The sequence below is a fragment of the Emys orbicularis genome, chromosome 8 (genome assembly GCF_028017835.1).
Source record: "Emys orbicularis isolate rEmyOrb1 chromosome 8, rEmyOrb1.hap1, whole genome shotgun sequence".
Lineage (NCBI taxonomy): Eukaryota > Metazoa > Chordata > Testudines > Emydidae > Emys > Emys orbicularis.
In genome coordinates this window covers 37,887,281-37,910,693 of record NC_088690.1, presented here as the reverse complement: position 1 = coordinate 37,910,693, position 23,413 = coordinate 37,887,281, and the positions used below count along the sequence as shown (strand labels likewise).

The following is a 23,413-nucleotide window of genomic DNA, read 5'->3' as shown; positions in this document are numbered from 1 at the left end:
GGAGACCACTGGTCTAGATTATCATTTACAAAGGTGTTAGGTTACCAGAATTAACTGGCAGTTAATCAGGGGCTTTTATACTGCAAACTTGAACTGAATTTTAATTTCTGTTGCCCTTTTGAGTCTCGTCCATACACAAAACTCAGTCAAGTGTGGTGGTGTTTCTGACTGGAATTGGCTAGCCCAAGAAGGGTTATACGCTAGAACTCAAGCAAGTACGACTCATCAGCTACTAACCACTTGACTGCTGCTAGTCCTCAAATGCCTTCTCACACTTCCCACCATGTACCCAGGAAGGACAGACAGGTTCTGCCACAATTCATTCAGAAAAAAAATTCATAGAGGGCTCAGCTTACTGCAGCATTAAGGACCATGTTGCTCAACAGCAATCCCTTTGTCTGTTTAAGGAACGGTTATGTTGTGCTCTGAGGGGGAAGCCTTTCCAGTCTCCAAATAAAAGGATGAAAGCCAGAACATGACCTTGAGGATGAGGGGAAATGGACTGATAAAGACATGGAGGACTCTGGAGGGAAGGGGGAATATATTAGACATTTTCCTGTATAGTCACTGCAATTCTAGTGTCTATATTAGCATCTAGCTCATTATAAACTGCTTGGCATTGCCTTGATTATGAAGGGTATTATCCAAAACCAGATTCTATTCTGTTCTAACAATAGAAGCCAAATATGCCCTAGCCAGTCGTGCATAGCATCCATGGAAAACTCCAGAATTCATGTTGAAAAGTAGGTGGAAACATTAGACTAGATTATTAAAAGTGTAGATCTGTAATATGAGTAAAAGGAAAGTACAAAAAGAGGTTTTACACCTGGAAGTTATTATCATTATTTAAATTGAGAAAGAATAATAACCAATTGTTTTCTAAGATGTATGCCGCATTTATGAAAAACCTTGAAGGATAAATGGATCTTTATAGCATGCTCCTTCCTCAAAGGGTTCTGTGAATAAAATAATAGTGAGAGAACTCTCAGTGGATGCTGAATGCTGCTAATTGATGAAATTATTACTTATTACACTGCAACTGAACTCTGCTTAGAAACACCATTTTCAGTATGATTTTTTTAAAATGACAGCTGAAATGTAAGAGGCTTTGTATCGAAAATGAATAGTGATAATTTCCTGATATCTTTTGAAATGAAAGATATTTCAATGACAGTAAAATTGGGAAATGCATGACTTTAAATACTGAGCTCATGGAATGTTGGCTTGGAAATAAAACAAGCCTTTGCTTTAATCCATAAACTAATCTTGAATTGCTGAATTTATGAAGCATTTTTGTCATTTTAAGCAGTATTATTTATAATAAAACAGACAGTGTCAGCACTTCTAATGTAATATCAAATGAAATGCCAAAAGGAGGGTGTTACGGCTTTGTGTGATGGGGTGAAGCAGTCCCATTTATTGTTTAAGGTTAAAGGAAAACCCTCCTTAGAGGCAACCAATATCTGTGTCAAAGCAACTCACCTGCAGCTATTGGTTTGGTGAGAAGAGGGAAGAGTACAAAAGTTGGCATTAAATGTTTGATTTAGCACAGAGGAAATGGATCTCAGGTTTGCTGCTCTATCCTAACTCACCATTTTGAGCCTAAGTATTAACTCTTAAAATATGTTACCACTAACTGATATGAGGATCTTGGCAGAGGATCATAGGTACTGTTATTTGCATATATAGCTGTAGGTAACCTCAAGGTCTAATTTCAGCCTTAACAAATCTTTTTATTAATGGCTATGGTACAAGTACCTAAATCTTCAGTATTTTGGAGGGAGGGAGGAAGGTAATCTGCTAGCCTTAATTTAGGCACAAATGGCGGGCTCCCAGCAAAGATTTACTGGAGAGCTTTAACACTGCTATTGCTTAAATCAGGAAGAATGTGCTTCCTTTCTACAGTCCCAGAGTTTACACACGATGTGGACAAGTCTATAACAACAGCTTTTAAACTGCCACTGAAACTGGTAAGTGGTGACTTTGTTCTAGAAATTCTGACCAGCAAAATAATTCGAAAGAGAAGAAAAAGGACAGGCAACCTCTTCCAAGATGAAAAAGGTTGTTGAGACCAATCTTAAAATCCAAAGGAGAAAAGGGACTGGTCTAATCTCAGTCATAAAGAAAAAGGTTAAGCCTAGAATTGCAGAGCAAGAAGAAAAAGGTGAAGCTTACTGTTGAAGAGAAGAAAATAAGACTCAGAAGACTGTTTGCTGCAGTCCCCTGTAACTCTGTATAGTTCGGTTGTCACATTTAGCTCTTTAAAGCTGGCCTGTTCTTCTTTTTTTTAATACTCAACTAGTTGAGAATATTTTGATACATAATTACAAAGTTCAAACCCTTACTTCTTATAATGTGTTATGATTAACCAATCTCTCTCTCCGTATTTGTTTTCCTTTCCCCTCCTACCTGTGGACTCTTATTTCTTTTATGATCAGGGTCTGCTGAATGCAGTATATCTTCTACAAGACATAATTGATAATGAATTATTTGTTTGGTTTGCATCATATTAAATAGATACTATTGTCATTTTTATGTTTGCACTTCAATCATAACATAAGAAAGTTTTTTCCCCAGTTTAGTGTGGGACTTTTTCATGGAACATCAGGGAGTTAGAAATTCTATGCTGATGGACATTTGACATGTTCTTGGAACAGAGTCCAAATGATTATGCAATCTATTTTTCGAGTACTTCATGTTCTAGACCCACAGTATGCATTTTGTCACTGTGGATGGTTTGTGGATGAGGTTTATTTATTAGACGCTGGAAATCACCTTTAACAAGTTTTCAGAATGTTGCTTTGCTTGGCCAAAGTTCCACTAATTTTGCTGATGATTAAACTTAATACAGCAATAACGTCAATGCTAATTCCTCTCATGAACAAAGTCAATAGAACATTCACTTTTTGTTAACTGACTCATCTCCAAGGCAAGTTTGCTTTTGTGTTAAGCAAGCACCTGTACTTTTTTATAGAATGGGCACTTCAATTAGTGCAGTTTGGCTGTTGGGGAGGTGGGGGTCCAGGACTTACTCCCAGTGTAAAGAAAAGCAGTGCACACTGATGGTATTGGTTGAAAAATTTAATTGCCAAAACAACAGCATTTGGTTTCTGTTTAGATCTGTATTTCCTCTTGAAATACTTTTATTTTTCAGCAGTATATTATAAGTTGTAAATGCACACACAAGAAAATCCTTTTTTACTGGCAGTGAACCATTCAATTAAATAACTTTACCTACGAGTTAGCGAGCAGTTACAAAGCTCTAGTGAGTTCCTTGTGCAAAAGAGAAGTCATACAACTCGATGACAAGGGATTCTTGTATAGAAAAATGTGATGGAGTGGAGACAAGAAGTTTAAGTCCCATTACACAAGTATATGCTGTCAACATAGTTTCTGAGGGTTTAAATTGGTTCTTTGATTAAAAATTAAGATTACAATGTTTCACAACAGTCAAGGAATTTGGAGTTAAGGCTGCCACCTCTTTTATTCTTTTTGTGCATCATGATCTTTTTCATGATCAGAGAACAGTTGTCAATAGTTTTTTGGTAACAAGGGTGCATAGTGTGAAGGGAAGATTAAATATATTTAAATGTTAAAATTACTGTGTTTTTTAAATGTATAGTTGTCAGTTCTTTAGAAATGTGTGTTAAATTGTAAATGTATTTGTAGTAGTATGAATGCACTGAAATTTAAACATTTCTTCTATTTTTAATAGATAAGTTAAATTGAATTTTTGGCAAATAGAATGAATACGTAATACCAGAATCATCTCTGGTCTATGAGAATTTTGGTTGCTTATTCCTTGGCTGAATTTGGTATATTAACCTGAATTGAATTTCCCTGTGATTTTGAATGTACAGTGAAAGCTGACATATACCATGTAAAAGCAGTTATTCAAAATGTGGTCTGGTGGCAGGGCATGGTGTCCTCAGAGGAGGGTCAGACTTTGGAACTCCGCTCTGAGGTCGAATGGGATTGAATTTGTTTAAGCAGTTTAGACTCCTGTCCTGCAAACATGCATGTGCTTAATGTTAACATGTGAATAGTCCCATTGAATTCAAAGGGAGAACTTGCATATTCAAAATAAAGCATGTGTAAGTGTTTGCTTGATACAGGCCTTATTTTGCATAGGCTCAGGTCAAAGAAGCCTTTGCTAGGATCAGCTACCTTTTTAGGTGATGTCCTGCTAAATACGTCTGTTTCAAGGAATTTATCAGTACACACTCCATTGTCTTTGCCAGTAGTCTGTGTAATAGCTGCAAGACAAATATCATATTTTGTTGTTTTTCAACTCTCTTCTCTTCACTTTGCATTTATAAATCTGAGAGAATTTAAATGCAAAACCCCCAGCATTAATGCAATGTTAAGTTTGAGAAATCAAGCACTCAGTTAAGAGATTCCAAAAGTTTAAGGTTAGGCTAACAACACTAATCAGGCCATGTTGCACATATGCTTGAATAGTAACCATCCATCTTAAATATGCTGTAAGTGGCAAAGCAGTTCAGTTACTATGTGTTATGCAACAGCATTGCAAGTTGCTGAAAAGTCCAATTCTTGAGCAACGGTCCTTATCACAGATAACGCAGGGCCAGAAGATGAAGCTGACGCACTATTAGTGCTTCAGGACTGCTGCGCTTTGTTCTCTCTAAACCACCTCTCTTAGGGTATGTCTACACTACGAAATTAGGTCGAATTTATAGAAGCTGGTTTTATAGAAATCGGTTGTATACAGCCGATTGTGTGTGTCCCCACATAAAATGCTCTAAGTGCATTAAATCGGCGGACCGCGTCCACAGTACCGAGGCTAGCGTCGACTTCCGGAGTGTTGCACTGTGGGTAGCTATCCCACAGTTCCCGCAGTCTCCGCCGCCCATTGGAATTCTGGGTTGAGATCCCAATGCCTGAATGATGCAAAACAGTGTCGCGGCGGGTTCTGGGTCAGGCACCTCCCCCTCCGTCAGAGCAACGGCAGACAATCGATTCGCGCCTTTTTACCTGGGTTACCTGTGCAGACAACATACCACGCCAAGCATGGAGCTCGCTCAGCTCAGCTCAGCTCACCGTCACCATATGTCCTCTGGGTGCCGGCAGACGTGGTACTGCATTGCTACACAGCAGCAGCTAATTGCCTTTTGGCAGTAGACGGTGCAGTATGACTGGTAGCCTTCATCGGCGATCTGGGTGCTGGCAGATGTGGGGCTGCATTACACACAGCAGCAGCCCCTTGCCTTTTGGTAGAAGATGGTATATTACGACTGGTATCCGTCGTCATCGTACTGCAGTGGCTGTCAAATATGGGCACCTGGGCAGACATGCTCAGTCCTATCGAACTGTCTTGACGATGATGGCTATCAGTCGTAGTATGCTATTTTCTGCCAATCGCCCAGTATTTTCTGCCAAGCACCCAGAAGATGCCGAGGGCTATCAGTCATGCTGCACCGTCGTCTGCCAGCTTAAGATGTTCTGTATTCATTTGCTTCCCCCTCCCGCCGTGAAATCAACGGCCTGCTAAACCCAGGGTTTTGAGTTCAATCTTTGGGGGGGGGGCATTCTGTGTGACAGTTGTTTGTGTTTCTCCCTGATGCACAGCCACCTTTGTTGATTTTAATTCCCTGTACCTGTACGCCATGTCGTCACTCGCCCCTCCCTCCCTCCGTCCGTCAGATACTAGTTTCGTGCCTTTTATCAGACCAGACGCCATAGCACTGGGATCATGGAGCCCGCTCAGATCACCGCGGCAATTATGAGCACTATGAACACCACGCGCATTGTCCTGGAGTATATGCAGAGCCAGGACATGCCAAAGCAAAACCAGGACTAGCCGAGGAGGCGATTGCAGCGCGGCGACAACAGTGATGAGGAAATTGACATGGACATAGACCTCTCACAAGGCACAGGCCCCAGCAATGTGCAAATCATGGTGTTACTGGGGCAGGTTCATGCCGTGGAATGCCGATTCTGGGCCCGGGAAACAAGCACAGACTGGTGGGACCGCATCGTGCTGCAGGTGTGGGACGATTCCCAGTGGCTGCAAAACTTTCGCATGCGTAAGGGCACTTTCATGGAACTTTGTGACTTGCTTTCCCCTGCCCTGAAGTGCCAGAATACCAGGATGAGAGCAGCCCTCACAGTTGAGAAGCGAGTGGCGATAGCCCTGTGGAAGCTTGCAATGCCAGACAGCTACCGGTCAGTCGGGAATCAATTTGGAGTGGGCAAATCTACTGTGGGGGCTGCTGTGATCCAAGTTGCCAGGGCAATCAAAGACCTGGTGATATCAAGGGTAGTGACTCTGGGAAACGTGCAGGCCATAGTGGATGGCTTTGCTGCAATGGAATTCCCAAACTGTGGTGGGGCGATAGACGGAACCCATATCCTTATCTTGTCACCGGAGCACCAAGCCACCGAGTACATAAACCGCAAGGGGTACTTTTCAATGCTGCTGCAAGCCCTGGTGATAACCGTTGGGGATGTTGAAATGCCTATCGTTATCCTTGGGGACCCAGCCTACCCCTTAGTGCCATGGCTCATGAAGCCGTACACAGGCAGCCTGGACAGTAGTCAGGACCTGTTCAACTATAGGCTGAGCAAGTGCCGAATGGTGGTGGAATGTGCATTTGGACATTTAAAAGCGCGCTGGCGCAGCTTACTGACTCGCTCAGACCTCAGCGAAAAGAATATCCCCATTGTTATTGCTGCTTGCTGTGCGCTCCACAATATCTGTGAGAGTAAGGGGGAGACATTTATGGCGGGGTGGGAGGTTGAGGCAAATTGCCTGGCCGCTGATTACGCGCAGCCAGACGCCAGGGCGGTTAGAAGAGCACAGCAGGGCGCGGTGCGCATCAGAGAAGCTTTGAAAACGAGTTTTGTGACTGGCCAGGCTACGGTGTGAAACTTCTGTTTGTTTCTCCTTGATGAACCCTCCGCCCCCCCCCACCCGGTTCACTCTACTTCCCTGTAAACCAACCACCCCACCCGACCCTCCCCCCTTCGAGGACAGCTTGCAGAGGCAATAAAGTCATTGTTACTTCACATTCATGCATTCTTTATTAATTCATCACACAACTAGGGGGATAATTGCCAAGGTAGCCCGGGATGGGTGGGGAAGGAGGGAAGGAAAAGGACACACTGCAGTTTAAAACTTTAACTCTTATTGAAGGCCAGCCTTCTGATGCTCGGGCAATCATCTGGGGTGGAGTGACTGGGTGGCCGGAGGCCCCCCTACTGTGTTCTTGGGCGTCTGGGTGAGGAGGCTATGGAACTTGGGGAGGAGGGCTGTTGGTTACAAAGGGGCTGTAGCGGTGGTCTCTGCTCCTGCTGCCTTTCCTGCAGCTCAACCATACGCTAGAGCATATCAGTTTGATGCTCCAGCAGCCGGAGCATCGACTCTTGCCTTCTGTCTGCAAGCTGACGCCACCTATCATCTTCAGCCCGCCACTTGCTCTGTTCATCCTGCGATTCAGCCCGCCACCTATCCTCTCGTTGATATTGTGCTTTTCTGTAGTCTGACATTGACTGCCTCCACGCATTCTGCTGTGCTTTGTCAGCGTGGGAGGACATCTGGAGCTCCGTGAACATATCATCCCGAGTCCGCCATTTTCTCCTTCTAATCTTCACTAGCCTCTGTGAAGGAGAAACATTTGCAGCTGGTGGAGGAGAAGGGAGAGGTGGTTAAAAAAGACACATTTTAGAGAACAATGGGTACACTCTTTCACGTTAAATTTTGCTGTTCACATTACACTGCACATGTGCTTTCGTTACAAGGTCGCATTTTTCCTCTTATATTGGGGGCCTGCCGGTTTGGTGTGAGAGATCACTCACGCAGTGCCAGGCAACAGATTTCGGCTTGCAGGCAGCCATGGTAAGCCACAGTCTTTTGGCTTTTTTAACCTTCTTAACATGTGGGAATGGTTTCAAACAGTAGCGCCCTCATTTCCCATACCAAGCACCCGTTGGGTTGGCCATTTAAAATGGGTTTGCAATGTAAAAGGAGGGGCTGCGGTTTCCGGGTTAACATGCAGCACAAACCCAACTAACCCCCCTCCACCCCCACACCCAATTATTGGGGATGATCACTTCACCCCTCCCCCCCACTGTGTGGCTAACAGCGGGGAACATTTCTGTTCAGCAGAGCAGGAAGGCGCACCTCTGAATGTCCCCTTAATAAAATCACCCCATTTCAACCAGGTGACCGTGAATGATATCACTCTCCTGAGGATAACAAAGAGCGATAAGGAATGGATGTTGTCTGCATGCCAGCAAACACCGGGACCATACGCTGCCATGCTTTGTTATGCAATGCTTCCAGACTACGTGCTACTGGCCTGGCTGGTAAAGTGTCCTACCATGGTGGACGGGATAAGGCAGCCCTCCCCAGAAACCTTTTGCAAAGGCTTTGGGAGTACATGAAGGAGAGCTTTCTGGAGATGTCCCTGGAGGATTTCCGCTCCATCCCCATACACGTTAACAGACTTTTCCAGTAGCTGTACTGGCCGCGATTGCCAGGGCAAATTAATCATTAATCATTAAACACGCTTGCTTTTAAACCATGTGTAATATTTACAAAGGTACACTCACCAGAGGTCCCCTGTGTGCCCTCAGGGTCTGGGAGCACGCCTTGGGTGAGTTCGGGGGTTACTGGTTCCAAGTCCAGGGTGATAAACATATCCTGGCTGTTGGGGAAACCGGTTTCTCCGCTTCCTTGCTGCTGTGAGCTATCTACATTATCTTCATCCTCATCTTCCTCGTACCCCGAACCCGCTTCCCTGTTGCGTGTTTCTGCATTGACGGAGTCATAGCACACGGTTGGGGTAGTGGTGGCTGCACCCCCTAGCATGGCATGCAGCTCCGCGTAGAAGCGGCATGTTTGCAGCTCTGCCCCGGACCTTCCGTTTGCCTCTCTGGCTTTGTGGTAGGCTTGCCTTAGCTCCTTAATTTTCACGCGGCACTGCTGTGCGTCCCTGTTATGGCCTCTGTCCTTCATGGCCTGGGAGACCTTTTCTAATATTTTGCCATTTCGTTTACTGCTACGGAGTTCAGCTAGCACTGATTCATCTCCCCATATGGCGAGCAGATCCCGTACCTCCCGTTCGGTCCATGCTGGAGCTCTTTTGCGATCCTGGGACTCCATCACGGTTACCTGTGCTGATGAGCTCTGCGTGGTCACCTGTGCTCTCCACGCTGGGCAAACAGGAAATGAAATTCAAACGTTCGCGGGGCTTTTCCTGTCTACCTGGTCAGTGCATCTGAGTTGAGAGTGCTGTCCAGAGCGGTCACAATGAAGCACTGTGGGATAGCTCCTGGAGGCCAATAACGTCGAATTTCGTCCACACTACCCCAATTCCGACCCGCTAAGGCCGATTTTATCGCTAATCCCCTCATCGGAGGTGGAGTAAAGAAATTGGTTTAAAGGGCCCTTTAAGTCGAAAGAAAGGGCTTCATCGTGTGAATGTGTCCAGGCTTAATTCGATTTAACGCTGCTAAAGTCGACTTAAACTCGTAGTGTAGACCAGGCCATAGACTCTCTTTCACTCACTGGTGCGGCGTAGTGCAGCCCTCCATTATAGCCTTGCTAGCTGCATCTTCTGAGCTTCCAATGTCAATTGTTGAAAGTTTTCAAGTCCCTCCTGCAAACTCCTGGAATCTGAGCCTAGATTGGCCCAGTAGCCATCCTCAAGTTCTCCATACAGGAGATCCTTTGCAATGTGCCATTGTCCATTCAATGCAGATGACAAGCCAACAGAGACGTCTGTTTGAAAATAGTGATTAGGCTTGGCAATTTTGCAAGTACATTGGTATCAGGAACTTTGCTTTCCCACTTGATATTTAGAACATGGCAAAGACAGTGGGTGTAGAAGGTGTTTAGCTTTTTCTTATGCTTGCTGTAAGTGATCCAGGTCTTGCTACCATATGTATATATGCTGGTACTATAGTATCATGTAACCTTATTTTCTTTGTGAATATATATATATATATATATATACACGCACACGCACAGAAACACACCAATGTATTAACTTTTAATCTACATCTTATGTTACACAACATCTTTAGTTAATGTTGTTGGGACATTCATAATTTCTGGAATTTTCTGAGTTTTGAGGGCTTGATTTCAGAAGTCTGACATTAAGACGTATTTGCGGAGTATTTGGGGATCCTTCAGAATAAAAACCTCTGTATTGTTATAAGACAGTAGTATTGCCATGCAGAAGAAATCCAGTTACTTTCTAAACGTCTGGTACTATTCATAGGAATAAACCTTTTAGCATGTCAAGGGATTGGCTCTATACTGTGATAAACTATAGAGGACTTAATGACTGAAATGTGTATAGTGTCTTTCGCTCAAGTATTCTAAATCATTATTTGCTGGGTGAAGGAGTGGCCTCAACCATCACTTCTCGGATAAAAAGTGCCAGCTCTTAAGGAATGCATAGGAAGTGAAGATTACCATATATGAATTAAACTGTAGGTAAGCAGAATGCAATTACATACCTGGAATTGTGCCCGAATATCGTAGGGCTAACACTACCTACTCTTGTGAAAAATATCATAGGCTTTTTAATGGCCACAAGTGGCCAAGATTTGGTTTCAATCAAGTGATCACAACCGGAGCATCCTCATACGTGGGAGAGGTGGCCTGTCAGATGGGCAAATTCCAAAGCATTAGGGCTTTCAGGGAAAAAATATAATACCTCAATGCCTTTTTAATACCAACAGGCAGGCAGTACACACACTGGAGCACTGCTATAATGTACTTACCACAAGATACCCTATCAACAATGGCGTTCCTTGTTCTTTTTTTGGGTTTTAAAACACCACAGTCCAAATTTAGGTAGCTGCAGATAAAAACAAAAAATTGAAAAGATGTCATCTCTTCCTATGTTTGGCCTTAATTAGCTAAATATATATTCGAAGTAAGGAGTGATCCTCCAAAAAGTAATCCATCAGATATTCCATTAGAGGAATATTTTTTTCCTGGGCAGAAAATCTGTTTCTTAGTATAGAAATGTGCAAAGCCACTACATGGACTTACCCACATTCCTTGAATTATGAAACAGTCACTGGCAGAGCAGAGCATACTGATATTTGCATGGTTTCACAGGTTGTATTTTTGAAATCCTAACTTTTCTTCCTGGATTATGACTTCTCATGGGATCAGACAGTTTCCTCATTCATCTCATATTGAAACTTTCATTTTTATATCCATGAGAATCATGCATGGGGACTGAGGGTTGTATGTGGCCCATGGTTTCTATGTATGCTTTATTCTAGATCTGTAAATCAGTTGAGTGGTTTAGCGGATGTGTATGGTAAAATGCTATTTTAAATCTTGCAATTTTTTAAATTTGACGTTGACTAATGAAGACGGTTTCTCTTTCCTCTCTCTCCTACAGGCATTGTAACTTCTTTTTTTCTCTGTGGGGGGATGGAAGGATGGTGGAAGGGCTAAGCTGTTGAAGAGCTCTTTTCCTGCAGGGTTTTTGGGAAATTTGGGTAATTCGTACCCAGTATTGTGTGTCTTCTGATCTCCCCAAAACAAATATTCCTAATCTGAGTTCTTATTTTTTTCCTTTGGGTGACTAGTACTTGATTATGAAATTAACTTCAAGTTCAAATGAAGTAGAAAATGTCATTTTGGGGGGGAACCTCAGGTACTCGTTTCTCAGAGTGTATACTCATACAGTACTGAAATTAATTGTTCAGAATGCTCACTAGTTTTAGGGAAACAGTAAAATTATTCCAATTATGCTAATTGGTAAAGATATATACCTGGTAATACATTTATGTTTCTTGTTGTGAGAGATATTATAACTCTTTTTTTTAAGGATATTGGTTAGATTAATGGAATGGGCTGGGTTAAATTGCTCTTCACATGCATTCCCTACCCTACTAGCAAATCTTATTTGATACATTTAAAGCAGTTTAGCTAAGGATGTTCGGTCAGGCAATAAGAGTAAGATGCAGTGTACCATATTTGTAGGGACTAATCTAGTTAAGTATGTTTTTATATTTATAAATAAACAAAATAACCCATGGAACCGAGTTTACTGCTTATATAAATCGTTGTGTCTCCAGTGAATTCAGTGGAATTGTACCTTCTTAGGCCTATGATGAATTTGTCCAGTGACATTCTAGTTGTCTATAGGGTCTGAACTAGAGAGGATACTAAGAAGAATCCATAATGTGAATAAATTGTTTTATGTGCTCCACTTATACTGCTTCAGTATTGCACCACGTGATAGAAACATTACTGTGTTTGACAGCAATTTTTTACACTCTGAGTACTCAATCTATCTTTAGTCTTTAATCTACTTATAGTAAGAGGAGTTACTGAATATTAAGGCACAATTTCTACTGTTAGCCCAGTGTAACTCTCACTGATTTCAGTGGGAGTTGTGGTTTTTTTGTATCTGTGTGTGTAACACAGAGAACTAGGCAGAGGAACCAAAGGATTAACTTTTTCCTGCTGATTACAATGTCTGGACATTGCTGTCATTCTAAAAGGGCTTTCATTCTGTAATGAGCAAATCCCTCTAGGTTTTGTTTGATTTTTTTCAAATTTTAATTGGGGATACTTGCTGCTAGTTTTCATAGACCAAGCTTGACTGTCAGGATGGGTTTTCTAAGATTACCTTGCTAATGATATTCTGTAGTACAGTACTATTTGTGGTGCCATGTATAGAAGATGCTGCATATCAAAACATCTTAAAATATAAAGAGAATCAGTCAAAAGCTTATAGTCAAAAGGAGAGATAGGTTTTTAGGAGAGAATTGCATCAGCCATGGCAGAAAGATGGGACACACTGAACCAGAACAGATACTGATCAACAAACAGGCCTAATTCTAAGTCTAGAAATCATAAAAACTAAAACTGGAAGCTGAGTAGAGTTGATGGGATTGTGCCTGTTTACACTATGGTTGACATTTGGTCCACAGAGAAAGAAAAGCATATGGGTTTTAGAAGAGATCATAGAAGAACATTGGTGTATCAATGATGTTAGATGCAACAGTTACTGTGCTACAGATACACAGTGACATGGTCGAAAAATCTCTGCAACTTAATATAAACACAATCTGAAACCAACAAAAATCACAGCAGTAACTGGCCCAGTGTGGTATATGGCATTCTTCAAAGCCCAATACAAAGGGGGTAGGCTACCCTTAGCCTCAGTCTAGCCATACACAAAGGACTTGGCCATGCCAGAATCTGCTGCGATGTCCTCTCCTTTGGTTGAGGAATTGATATTTCAGTAAAGGGGCACCTGCCTTTGTCCATGAAATTGAGGCAGGGTCGAGCCTCCATTTCCCCCATCCTATGGCTTGAGGTCTCCCACTGCTGTCCAGATAGAGGTGAAAAGACACCCAGGACATTCAAACACTGCCAGCAAAGAAGGAGCTCAAGAGTGTGTCTCTCCTCTCAGTCCCATCAAATACTCACACTGGTCATCATATTGCTATTAGAACATATATGATAACCCTTATTACTTCAGCAGCTTTACATTTTACAGTGCTGAATAGACATTTAAGTAGACAATTAATTGCCACAGCACCCTGTGACCTTGTTGGATGGTGACTGGTTGATGAGACTGGAGTTAGTTGCAGTTTCATGTAATACCCATTTCACAGATGGGGGAAATTGAGATACAGAATGACTAAGTGACTTACCTAAGATCAAAAGCCTGTATTGGAGCTCTGCAATTCCTGAGAGTCCTGTGGCACCTTTAAGACTAACAGATGTATTGGAGCATAAGCTTTCATGGGTGAATGCATCCGACGAAGTGGGCATTCACCCACGAAAGCTTATGCTCCAATACGTCTGTTAGTCTTAAAGGTGCCACAGGACTCTCTGTTGCTTTTTACAGATCCAGACTAACACGGCTACCCCTCTGATACCTGCAATTCCTGGTTTATCAAGTCTTCTGTTCAATTTACTTGAAAATCCTGCATCTCTGAGTATGGTTGAATAGGAGACTGGGAGCCAGGAATTCCTGTCCAGAATGACTACATTTAAATAATTTTAAATTTTGGGTTATTATATCAAATTACTGACATATTGTTCACCATAATGTATCTTGTTATTTCATTATACTCACATTTTCATTAAATCGTATAGAAGATTAGTTCAACACTTTACACTGTGTGTACTTTTAATTACAGTTTTAAAGTAGAATGTGTGTAGCAATAAACATTTAATGAATAGCTTACAGCTTATTTATTCTCAGAAGTAATGTTACTGTCCCTACATAGATCAGCATAACCATTTATCACAGTTGTCAAAAAAATTTTAAAAATCAGTCATCATTATATGTCACTCATTCTCTTGTACATGAGCAGTTTATAACATTTTAGAACTTTGCAACCTAAATCAATATACGTGATTCATAATGAGTATATTCCCATCTAGAAAGCAATGCATGATAAAATGAAAGTGTGTTTTAATAGTGTAGGCCTGGCTTGACATGCATAATTGGACATAGGTGAGACCTCATTTCTTGGGTGACAGGATTAGGGTGGTAACTGGATCAGCAGACTGGGAATAGAATATCCATATGAGCTAAGATAAGGGGGAATGATTTACTATGGACAAGATAAGTCAGAACATAAAGCGGAGGTAAAGAGTAAGTCATACATGGACAGTACGTGGACAGAGCATGCTGTACAAGAATTGGTTCCTACAAACTAACCAAGCCAGTCCTAAAACATGTAATGCAATGTATAGTAAATGCAATGTAATATGTTAATGTATATAAAGGAAGAGGTTTGCTATGCAACTTTGGCTATGTGGTGTGCCCTATACCCACCCCCTATGTTTGAGTCTTTTCAATTCAGTGTAGTTTTGCTGTATGCCAAATAAAGGAACCTGAGTGATGAGACTGGAGTTGAACTGAGTTCTTGGGGAACCATATGGAAGAGGTCTTGGGGGAACCCCAACGTAGTGGTGCCATGACTTTGATCCACTTGTCTGGGGCAGGAAACATATACATCCCTTAGTATAAGGGTCGCAACCTAGCATTAAGGGAAATGGCATTGGAAAGGTTTAAAAGGATTTAAATATGAGAAAATTAGTACCATGCTGAAGAAGTGGTTTAAATCTAAGGGCGGACCGTACAGACTCCCCAGAGAAGTGCTAGAGGGAGATTGGGACTGGGTGAAAAAGGAACTCCAAGAATGTATTTAAAATTTTTAAAGAATTTATTTTAAAAAAAAATCTTGACAGAGCATGTTGGAGGTCTCCTCTTAAAAATTGTCAGAGTACAGCAAAAATCAGTTGAATACCACTGAAACTTTCAAAAAAATAGAGCCAATCAGTAGTCATGGAAAAAATATCAAGTTTTTTGTTTGTTTGTTTGTTTATTCTACAGTAAAGAAAGCAAATCAAAGCAGCAGTCTTACAAGGATTATTTCTGGTGGCTAAAACTTTACCATGTACCATGTTAGGAAATGAATGCAAAAAGCATAAAAAGCAAATCAACGTTGTAAAAAACAAACAAAAAAAACCAAAATAAAATACCTAAATATCTAAAAAGTCAGGGAAAACATAATGTCCGTTGCCTATTTCCATATAGCCAAAGTAAAAAGTAGCCGTCCTTTAAGAACTGAATTTAGTATGTACAGCTTAACTAGTATGGACATTCTATTTCCAGCCTGCTGATCCAGTTACCTCCCTAATCCTGTCACCCAAGAAATGAGGTGTCACCTATGTCCAATTATTCATGTCAAGCCAGACCTACACTATTAAAACACACTTTCATTTTATCATGCATTGCTTTCTAGATGGAAATATACTCGTTATGAATCACGTATATTGATTTAGGTACTAAGTTAAAAAATGCAAAAGACATAAAAGATAAGCTTAAAGCTACAAAGAAAAAGTCAGTTAAAAATGTGATGCTCTAACAAATTAGAGTTACAGTCCGAAAATTTAGTAGCTAGCAAGGTCTTGAAAAGTCTTTTATTAAACATTAAAAAATTAAAGTAATTTTTAAAAATTAATGTACAATTAAAAGAAGCTTATAAATTAACACGATAGAGCTTGGAGGACTAAATAGCGGTAGTAAAAGTAATAAAGTGTTAAAAAGAACAGTGAAAGGTTTAAAAAAATGCTGAGTTGAAGAATAAAACCTAGTTATGGTAGTAAAATTCAGTGTAGCCATGCCCATGAGATCCTTAGTAATCAAACAAATTATGCAAGGGGGAGGTCAAATGGTGACAAATACCACCACTATCTTTTTCCTCTGAAAGCATTCACAGCCATTCAGAAAAATGGGCCCTTCCCAAATAATGTGTCTATAATCAATTGTGTTGGCTGTTTTCATATTTGGAGCAATCTAATTTACATTGTTTAACTATGAACAGTTTAGTTAAAATCTCTTTAAAAATTAGAGATTTCTACATGGCTTAACTGCTTCCATATGTACTAGAAGGGATATAACCTAGGCGCACGTGTGTACACAAACATTAATAAATAAATTATAGTGCTAAGTTTAAAAATAAATAAATAACACAGCAGTTAAAACTGCCTGTCAAAAAAAGTTGTGTGTAACAGTAAGTTTACTAAAATCTCAAATAACTAAAATACAAAAATAAAATAAAATAAAAACAGCAGTAGACCAAAACATTGTGAAAATACAGCAATTCTTAGAGCCCAGGCAAAAAACGTTATCTTGCCTGTATAAAAAAGGAACACACACAAAACCAAAACTTACTTAAAATGTAAATAAAAAATAAAAAATTGCAATTTAAAAATGTAAGTGTCTCAGATGTGTCATCTGCTCAAACTTGCAATTTACAAAAGGAAAATGTCAGAAATATAAAACCAGATTCAAAAAATCAAAGGCTCCGCTGGCAAGGCTAAGCCAAGCAAGTTTAAAATATTTATTTGGTGTCTTGTATAAACTGTTTACAACATAGCAAAAACCGTCAAAATTAAAAACAAACATTTTTTTAAAATGTAAAATGTACAGTATATGTAAAATAAATGTTTTTTTTTTTTTAAATTCTACTAAAAATCCATCCAAATCTTTCATTCAAAATTGCAAAGCTAAGACAGGCACTCTTTCAGGCAATGTCTCCTTTCAGTCTTAACTTTGTTAGTTAACCCTTCTGGTGTCTCAATACTTTTAACAAAGTTTAACTTTTTTTTTTAGGTTTGCTTTGTAACTTTAAATGTGTGATATGCCCTATACCCACCCCCCATACTCTTGAGTCTCCTCAACTCAGCATAGCTTTGCTGTATGCCAGATTAAAAAAATCAAAGTGATAAGACTGGAGCTGAACTGAGTTCTTGGGGAACCAAGTAGAAAAGATCTCAGGGAACCCAACCAATATCCTTCACATAGTATAATAATCTAGCCTTTGTAAAGCACTGATCTTGCACAAGCAAGACACTAACAAGCAAGTCACTGACATGGATTATTGTTAGTGGTTGCCTCTCCTCCTGCCATCCCCCCCATAAGTGAATTTTAAAGGAAGTCAGAAATGGTACCATGGAGCTGTTCTGCTCATTAATCCGCCACCATCATCGGCAGCCCCTCAATTCGAGGATAATCTCTACCACAGATTTACATATGGGTTCTGAGATGACTCAGGAGTCCAATCCTGGAACCGCAAATCCGCCCACAGTAGGTACAGACATTTCCTGGCAGGTCAGCTGCCTGCTGGGAGAAAGTTCTTTCTTTTTCCTTCCTTCTCTCTCTCTTTTCGGCTTCGAGGGCAGGGCACAGCTTCTCCTCGAAGTGGATCACTGCCTGATGGAGGATGCGGCGCCATTGAGGTTGGTTGGTAGCTTGTTCTTTCCAGCTTGTAATGTCCACATCGGTTTTCTTGAGATAAGTTTTCAGTGTGTCTTTGTAGCGTTTCCTTTGAGCACCACGGGATCTCTGACCATGGGTGAGCTGAGAGTAGAAGACTTGTTTTGGAAGGCAAGAGTCTGGCATCTGCACACAATGTCCAGCCCAGGGGAGTTGGTGCATGATGATCATTGCTTCAATGCTGGTGACATTGGCTTCAGTGAGGATGCTGGTGTTAGTGCAGCGATCTTCCCACTTGATGCAAAGGATCTTCTGGAGGCATCGTTGGTGGAACGTCTCCAGACTCTTGAAGTGCTGTTGATAGGTCACCCAGATTTTGCATCCATAAAGGAGTGTAGGAATAACATTTGTTTCATAGACCTGGATTTGGTGTCCTGCTGTAGGTCATAGTCTGTGAAAACATCTGGGAAAGCAATTTTCCAAAGGAAGCACTTGTGCACTGGATCCTGTGCTGGATCTCACTGTCAATTTTTGCGTTTTGAGAGAGTTGGCTACTGAGGTAGCCGAAGTGCTCGATTGTCTCCATAGTCTGTCCCTTGATGGTGATTTGTTGTGGGTCATGTGGAATGCCTGAAGCAGGCTGATGGAGCACTTTAGTCTTCTCAATACTGAGTGAGAGTCCTAGACTTCATTAAGTTTGTGCAAAAAAATCCAGTGTGGACTGAAGGTCATTCTCAGTGTGCGCGAGGATGGCACAGTCAACAACATACTGAAGATCAGTAATGGACGCCCTAAGGACTTCGAGCAGAGACGTCGAAGATTAAAAAGCTTCCCACCCTTTCTGAATTGGATGTCAACTCCATTGGTCTTTAACGAGGACCAAAATGACTGCTAAATAGATGGAGAAGAGGGTTGGGGCAATAACGCATCCTTGCTTAACCCCAAAAGGGGTCCATCTGCAGGCCATTACAGAGAACGGTGACAGTCATCTGATCATGAAGAAGCCTTTGGAACTTAATAAATTTTGGAGGGCAGCCAAATCTGGCCAGCACCTTTTACAGGGCTTCACAATTGACAGAGTCAAAGGTCTTTGTCAAATCGATGAAGGCGATGTATAGGTCCTGATTTTGCTTCTGAGAGTTTTCCTGCATTTGGCGGGCAATGAAAATCATGTACATATGCGTATTCTTCCTTTGTTGGTTTACCCCACCATTTGTTCCAAGTTTTGAACCAAATGGATCCATACCCAAAGGAGTACATGTGTTACAGTATATTACTAGAAATGTGTAACTCATTTCAGAGCCTGCTGAGATAATTGTAATATTCGTAGCTAAGAATACTGTGTTACACAACTGTAAAAGATATGAGGTAACATTTTTAAAAGTATCTGAGTGATTTAGGCTCTTAGAGTGACTTATTGAAAGTCAATGGGATTTAGGTTTCGGTGTCACATTTGAAAATTGGGTTTAGGCTCCCAGGTCGCTTAGATACTTTACCTCTCTGTAATTAAAAAAAAAAAAAAAAAAGAAATTACTATAATTGCTTGTGTATATCTGTTTGCAGCAAGGCTTTTGAATTAGGTAACAATCTTACATTTTATTGAGTAAATTAGTAGTCAGATTCTAGATTAAACATACAACATTCATTTTATTAGTATATGAGATTTTCATATTAAGAACACCTTGATTGATCAGTCCATCAGCCCTCACTGAGTGCCAATCACAACACATCATTTGTGGTGTTCCAGCCAGTCCTTCAGCCACTTGCTGGCCAGGCTGTCAGTGGCACTGGACAACCGATTGGCAGTGCCGTAACAAGAGTGAGGTGAGTGAGGCACTTGCCTTGGGCGCACAAAGCTGAGGGGCATAGAAAGCGGCGGAGAAAAAAAAAGCCACGATTGGTGGTGCTTCGGTGGCAGCCCTACCGCCGCCGCTTCATTCATTCTTCGGGGCGCAGAAAGCGGCGGAGAATTCCACAGCGGGAGGAGCCCCAGATCCGTCTGCAGTGAGGGGAGGGGACAATAAAAGAGAGGGGGAATTTCTGATGGCTGGGGCAGTCTGTGGGGATGGGGGGGGGGTCCCAATCAGTATGAGAAGGGAAAGAAGGAGGGAGGTCATGGGGGTGGGGAAGTGAGGGAGGTCTGTCTGTGGAGTCGGTTTCAGTGAGATCACTTCAGAATAAGAGCTCTGGTATCCCAGTCAGAGGGGAGGGAAGGGGTGGAGAAAGGTGGAGTCACTGCTTGGCTGAACTCCAGATGGAAGGGGGAACCTGGGCCCGAATGGGAAGTGAATCTCCCTCACCTCCAGGGTCAGGGCTGTGCAGCAGCTGGTGCAGAACGGGGCCTAGGGCTTGCCTTGCCTGAGCGATCCCGTGGCTACCTTCACCTTGTGGGTCCCTCTGGGATCTCTTCAGATTGGGGGGGAGGAGATAGGGCAGGGGCTAGACCTCTCATGGTCAGAAGGAAGTTAGGGTTCCATGGTCAGCACATCTCTGCCCCATTCACCAGAAGGAGAGTAATCCTGCCCTGCAAACCTGAACTCCCAGCATTCTCAGGACACATGCTGGTCCCTAGTGGCCACTGCTGATATCCAGCACCTCCCTCGTCTCTTAACTTGTGAGTCCCTCTCTGGATTGGAACTGGACTGAAACCAAAGACCATCTTCGAAGCAACATTACCAGCCCAAGCAGTCAAAAATCATGAGTTAGACCCCCCAAAATCACAGGCTCTACTGCCATCATGTCATTCATTCTTCGGGGCACAGAAAGCGGCGGAGAAAAAAAAAAAAAGCCACGATCGGCACTGTAAAAATGATAAACAAAATAAATAGTATTTTTCAATTCACCTCATACAATTCCGTAATGCAATCTCTGTATTGTGAAAGTGCAACTTATAAATGTAGTTATTCTTGCTACCTAACTGCACTCAAAACCAAAACAATGTACAACTGTAGAGCCTACAAGTCCACTCAGTCCTACTTCTTGTTCAGCCAATCAGTAAGATAACCAAGTTTTTTTACATTTTATGGAAGATAATGCTGCCAGCTTCTTATTTACAATGTCACCTGAAAGTGAGAATAGGAATTTGCATGGCACTTTTGTAGCCAGCATTGCAAGGTATTTATGTGCCAGATATGCTAAACATTCGTATGCACCTTCATGCTTCGGCCACCATTCCAGAGGACATGCTTCCATGCTGATGACGCTCGTTAAAAAAAAATGCGTTAATTAAATTTGTGACTGAACTCCTTGGGGGAGAATAGTATATCTTCTGCTCTGTTTACCCGCATTCGGCTATGTAGTTCTTGTTATAACAGTCTCGGATGATGATCCAGCATGTTGTTTGTTTTAAGAACACTTTCACTGCAAATTTGACAAAGCGCAAATAAGGTACCAGTGTGAGATTTCTAAAGATAGCTACAGCACTCAACCTAAGGTTTAAGAATCTGAAGTGCCTTCCAAAATCTGAGAGGGATGAGGTGTGGAGCACGCTTTCAGAAATCTTAAAAGAGCAACTCTCTGATGTGGAAACTACAGAACCCAAACCACCAAAAAAGAAAATCAACCTTGTGTTGGTGGCAACTGACTCAGATGATGAAAGTGAACATGTGTCAGTCGGCACTGCTTTGGATCATTATTGAGCAGAACTCATTATTAGCATGGATGCATGTCCTTTGGAATGGTGGTTGAAGCATGAAGGGACATATGAATCTTTAACGCTTCTGGCACATAAATATCTTGCAACGCTGGCTACAACGGTGCCATGTGAACACCTGTTCTCACTTTCAGGTGACATTGTAAACAAGAAGCAGGAAGCATTATTTCCTGCAAATGTAAACAGACTTGTTTGTCTGAGTGACTAACTGAACAAGAAGTAGGACTGAGTGGACTTGCGGGCTTTAACATTTTACATTGTTTTATTTGTGCATGCAGTTATGTTTTGTACATAATTCTACATTGTAAATTCAACTTTCATGATAAAGAGATTGAACTACATACTTGTATGAGGTGAACTGAAAAATACTATTTCTTTTGTTTTTATAGCACAAATATTTGTAATAAAAAATAAATATAAAGTGAGCACTGTACACTTAGTGTTCTGTGTTGTAACTGAAACCAATATATTTGAAAATGTAGAAAACATCCAAAAATATTTAAATAAATGGAATTCTATTTTTGTTTAACAGTACGATTAATCGCGATTAATTTTTTTAATCACTTGAGAGCCCTAATATTAACCCTTGTCACTGGAAGAACTGGGACTAAATTAATTGTCTGTCTTTGTCTGATTTTGAGCGCAGTCTTGAAGTGATCAATGAAGACTTTTATTTCTATGTTCCAAACATTTATTTGTGCTATACCACAGGAAAACCTATTGAGAGAGAAGGAATTAATTTACATTGTATAGCTTCTCACTGGGACATACAATCATGTTCCTAGGGATTAGAAACGATGAAGCAACACGGTGTGGTCTTTATTCTCAAATTGTAGGGTTTTGCCTAGAGCAATATAATGAAAAAGAATTACATGTTGTATGTATATACGGTAGGTAAGAAGCATACAACAATAGAATTTATTACAAATTCAGATTGGAGCTGCCACTAGATGTCATACTGTTTTACTTTTTTTAAATGTAGCAGTACCTCAAATACTCAAAATCTAGAACATATAAACTGGAACAGGAAAGATTCATTTGAAGTTGATCTATTGTTGAGTCCTGTTTTTTATTGTCTGTTTTTTAACATTGTAAAACATTCATTTGTGCTTTGGTGAGGTGGGATCAGTTGAGCACTGTTTATTTTTTTTTTAATTTTATTAGCTTTTTGAGCTTTTTATCTGAATTTTAAAATATTCTTTTCTCTTTCTACAGAACCTTCTGGGTTTAAATCCCCGTATGCAAACTCATGCAACTCTATGTTCAAGTGCAGTAAAGAAACAAGACAAGAAACAGTGGAAAAGGAATGCTGATAAGAGCGGTTCAGTAAGTACTGTACTTATGGTAGATCTGGAAAATGCTAATAGATTGTTAAGGTTGGAAAAAATTCAGAGTTGCATTTCCCACATAGTTAAGCAGCCATATGATTACGCCTCTGGAAATTGGGGGTAACTGCACTGACTTCAGTGATTTACTCCAGTGTAAATGAGATCAGAATCTCGCCCCAGATTTTAAATTATGCGCCTTTTTCTCTTTGCATGAAATAGAATTTTTCATTATAAACTTTCTGAATTCTTGGACGTCCCTGCTATTTTAGACACTGCCTTTATTGATCTAGGTATGTTCTTTGTTCCAATATGATATTTGACCGGTTTTATATGATAGTAGTTGTTAAGTCTTCCATTTTATTTTATTAATGGTTGCCTCTTTGATTTCCCACCTGATCAAGGATGCCTGTCATGTATTTGTACTGTCTCCGTCCAGATTGTGCAGGATAGTCCTCTCAACTCCGATGACTTATCTCATTAGGTTTTATGGAATTTTTTAGGTAGAGTATTACACTTCCACCCCTATGAACTAATATTTATCCTTGCTATATATTCTGTTGAGTGTAGTCTCTATTATGATATCCAATTGTATGGGTTTTTTTCCGCATTTCACCATGTTTTAGAAATACCTGCTATATTTATGTCCTCTTTCATTGATAGGAGTGAAATATCTAAAGCAAATGCCC

General features: G+C 41.0%; 1 protein-coding gene across 1 annotated transcript in view; it reads left to right on the top strand.

Moving 5' to 3' along the window:
* Positions 1 to 22,174: 22,174 nt before the first annotated feature.
* DPYD (dihydropyrimidine dehydrogenase) overlaps positions 22,175 to 23,413 on the top strand; it is a 564,598-nt gene continuing 563,359 nt past the window's right edge. Inside the window, exons 1-2 of the mRNA XM_065409369.1 lie at positions 22,175 to 22,276; positions 22,615 to 22,725. Of these exons, the coding sequence (XP_065265441.1) occupies positions 22,175 to 22,276; positions 22,615 to 22,725 (213 nt within the window). The remainder of the gene's footprint in view (positions 22,277 to 22,614; positions 22,726 to 23,413) is intronic.